Source organism: Pimephales promelas, chromosome 16 (genome assembly GCF_988280905.1).
Source record: "Pimephales promelas chromosome 16, fPimPro1.hap1.1, whole genome shotgun sequence".
In the NCBI taxonomy this organism is placed as follows: domain Eukaryota; kingdom Metazoa; phylum Chordata; class Actinopteri; order Cypriniformes; family Leuciscidae; genus Pimephales; species Pimephales promelas.
In genome coordinates this window covers 15,305,391-15,307,989 of record NC_142784.1, presented here as the reverse complement: position 1 = coordinate 15,307,989, position 2,599 = coordinate 15,305,391, and the positions used below count along the sequence as shown (strand labels likewise).

The 2,599-nt window shown below is 39.3% G+C and overlaps 1 protein-coding gene across 1 annotated transcript; it reads left to right on the top strand.

Moving 5' to 3' along the window:
- The first annotated feature begins 327 nt into the window (after positions 1–327).
- Positions 328–1,534, top strand: sst1.1 (somatostatin 1, tandem duplicate 1). Its single transcript, XM_039670473.2, has 2 exons — positions 328–465; positions 1,020–1,534. Exons 1-2 carry the CDS (start codon positions 328–330, stop codon positions 1,224–1,226), a joined length of 345 nt encoding a protein of 114 aa, XP_039526407.2. The 3' UTR covers positions 1,227–1,534.
- Positions 1,535–2,599: the final 1,065 nt, after the last annotated feature.

The window sequence follows — 2,599 nt, the reverse complement described above, 5'->3', positions numbered from 1 at the left end:
CACACATAGACAAAATACAGTATGGCATATAGTTTTTGTGTTCAGGGTTGAGTAACGATTGCAGGTTAAATCGCTCATTAATCCCTTTCACCTCCAGTAGGATTCACGCCCCTAATCGGTGTCATCTTTGTCACTCAGCATCACTCAAACGCACGCGGAGGAAACCCCCCTTGCCTCCTGACGTCAGACGGATCGTTTAAAAGGCAACCTTGGAGGAATGATTTGCAACAGAAGGGGCATTGAGAAGAGGCAACTTACCACTTGCGCAGCGCTACCCGAAGCATCTCTCTCCTTTTACTTTTACTCACCAAATCAATACTTTCAAAGATGCTCTCAACGCGTATCCAGTGCGCACTGGCGCTCCTGTCTCTCGCGCTCGCCATCAGCAGCGTCTCAGCAGCACCGTCAGACGCCAAACTCCGCCAACTTCTGCAGAGATCTCTCCTCAACCCGGCTGGAAAACAGGTACATTACTTGAATAGTTTGGACTATATTATAGACATTATAAATGACTTTAGATTGAGTCTAAATGCTATCATTCTCTGATACGACAGCAAACAAACAAAAGCACTGTCCATGGTGCTGAAATTGACGGACGCATCTGCACTTGGAAAGTTCTGCAATTTATATACAGAGAATGTATAGACATTTGTCGTTTGAACTTACATAACGTTGATCATGATTAAATCTCATGCGCACATAAACGCATGCTCATGTTTTCCATGGTCCAGAACGTTAGGAATCAGAAGAAAAAAAAGCTAGAAATGTCAATGTGCCATGGCAGAAACACGAGAAAGTATGTGCAATATATTGTATAATAACAAGATTCTAAAATTTGCAATTTGGTTTATTTAACACAACGATTTAAAACTAAATGAGTGTCCTATTTTTTTTTGGCAGTTATTAGCAAACGTTGGTTTTATTTTATGTTTTATTTTTTTCCCGCTTTATCGGACGCACCGTGACATCAAGTGATGTAAATATGCTAATGCCCCCCCCCCCATCTCTTTTAATTTCAGGAACTCGCCAGATACACACTTGCAGACTTGCTCTCAGAACTCGTGCAAGCAGAAAACGAGGCGCTGGAGCCCGAGGATCTGTCTCGCGCTGTGGAGAAAGATGACGTGCGTTTGGAGCTCGAGCGCGCCGCCGGACCCATGCTGGCTCCTCGCGAGCGTAAAGCCGGATGCAAGAACTTCTTCTGGAAAACTTTCACGTCGTGTTAATTTCTCACCGCGAACCGTTTCCTTTTGACTTATTCTTTTTTTCTTTCTTTCTTTTTTTTACTCCTTCATATTTCCATTTCCCCGTCTTTCTCACACTCTTCATCCTATCCAAACTGTAAATAAGAAAATAAAAGCGGTTATATTTGTCGTTTAACAACGATCATAGCTCTCATTGACTATGCTTTTCGAGGCTATAATGTTTCATCGGAATGTTTTACGGATGTGTGCAAATCTGCTTTTAATTGTACTTTAGCAGATATCACTATTTTTAATTGTTTGTTTGAATAAAATCTATGTTTCAGAGACAATGCATAATGCAACTTTTTTTCCATCAACTAATATATATAATATATATATAACTAAATATATATATATGATTTATCACAACTGTTATATTTTGTCAGATCAACTTAGATAATTAATGTGGTTCAGATATCAAAATATTTAGAGTTTCTATTTATTAAATCAAATCTCATTCAATGCATTAACTCAATTTTTTTTATCTCAATAAACTCCAAATTTTAAGGTGACCTGGTAACTTCCTTTTTTAAGTTGAACCAACAATATTTTTTTGTGCTTAATCATAGGATTGACATTTATTGTTTAAAAGCCAAAGACATAGAAACATGTCCAAAGATCTCTTTCTAGGAAGAAGATGTTTTATATAGGCGTATTTCACTCATGCAATGGTAAACATGAAATGTAGTGGCATGAGGCAGGCAGCTTATCAATAAGCTATTTACTGGCGACCTGCACTGTGTGGAATCTTTCCGAGCAATTTAAGAGCAGGGGAGAGCCAACGTGAATGTGGAAGAAGGAGAGAGACTCTTGGCTGGTGAAGGCTCTTAATAACCTTTGGTTTGCAGCATTAAGAGATTCAGTTAAGAAAGCTCTCAAACAATTATGGTTTTGTGTGTGTGTGTGTGTGTCCCTCAGCCAGTTGACAGGTCTTTTGCCCGCTGTGTGTTTGTGTGTGTGTTATCTCCCTGTGCAGCCTGGTCTGAATGTGAGAATGTGAGATTGACAGCCAGGAACAGAGGAGTTCATCAGACATGACCAGCCATCAGAAACGGGGACCACCATTTTTTATTATGAATGCGTCACGTTCAGTGTTTTTTTCATTTGACACATATATGGCCTCTGCTCTTACTGCCCTCATTCTGGGTATGTGCAGTTACATCTAAAATACATCATTATCTCTGACATTTACAGAAAAAAGGACAGGAAGACACAGCTATGCGGTTCACTCTATGGTTGATATTATGCGTGCTCTCCTGGTTCTCCTGATCTCTTTAAAAAAATTATATATATATATATATATATATATATATATACACACACACACACACACACACACACACACACACACACAC

Bases quoted from the DNA above. Each gene is read 5' to 3' on its own strand.
- sst1.1 (XM_039670473.2), top strand. From the start codon at position 328: ATGCTCTCAACGCGTATCCAGTGCGCACTGGCGCTCCTGTCTCTCGCG. The intron at 466-1,019 runs GTACATTACTTG...TTTTAATTTCAG, and splicing joins TCAACCCGGCTGGAAAACAG to GAACTCGCCAGATACACACT.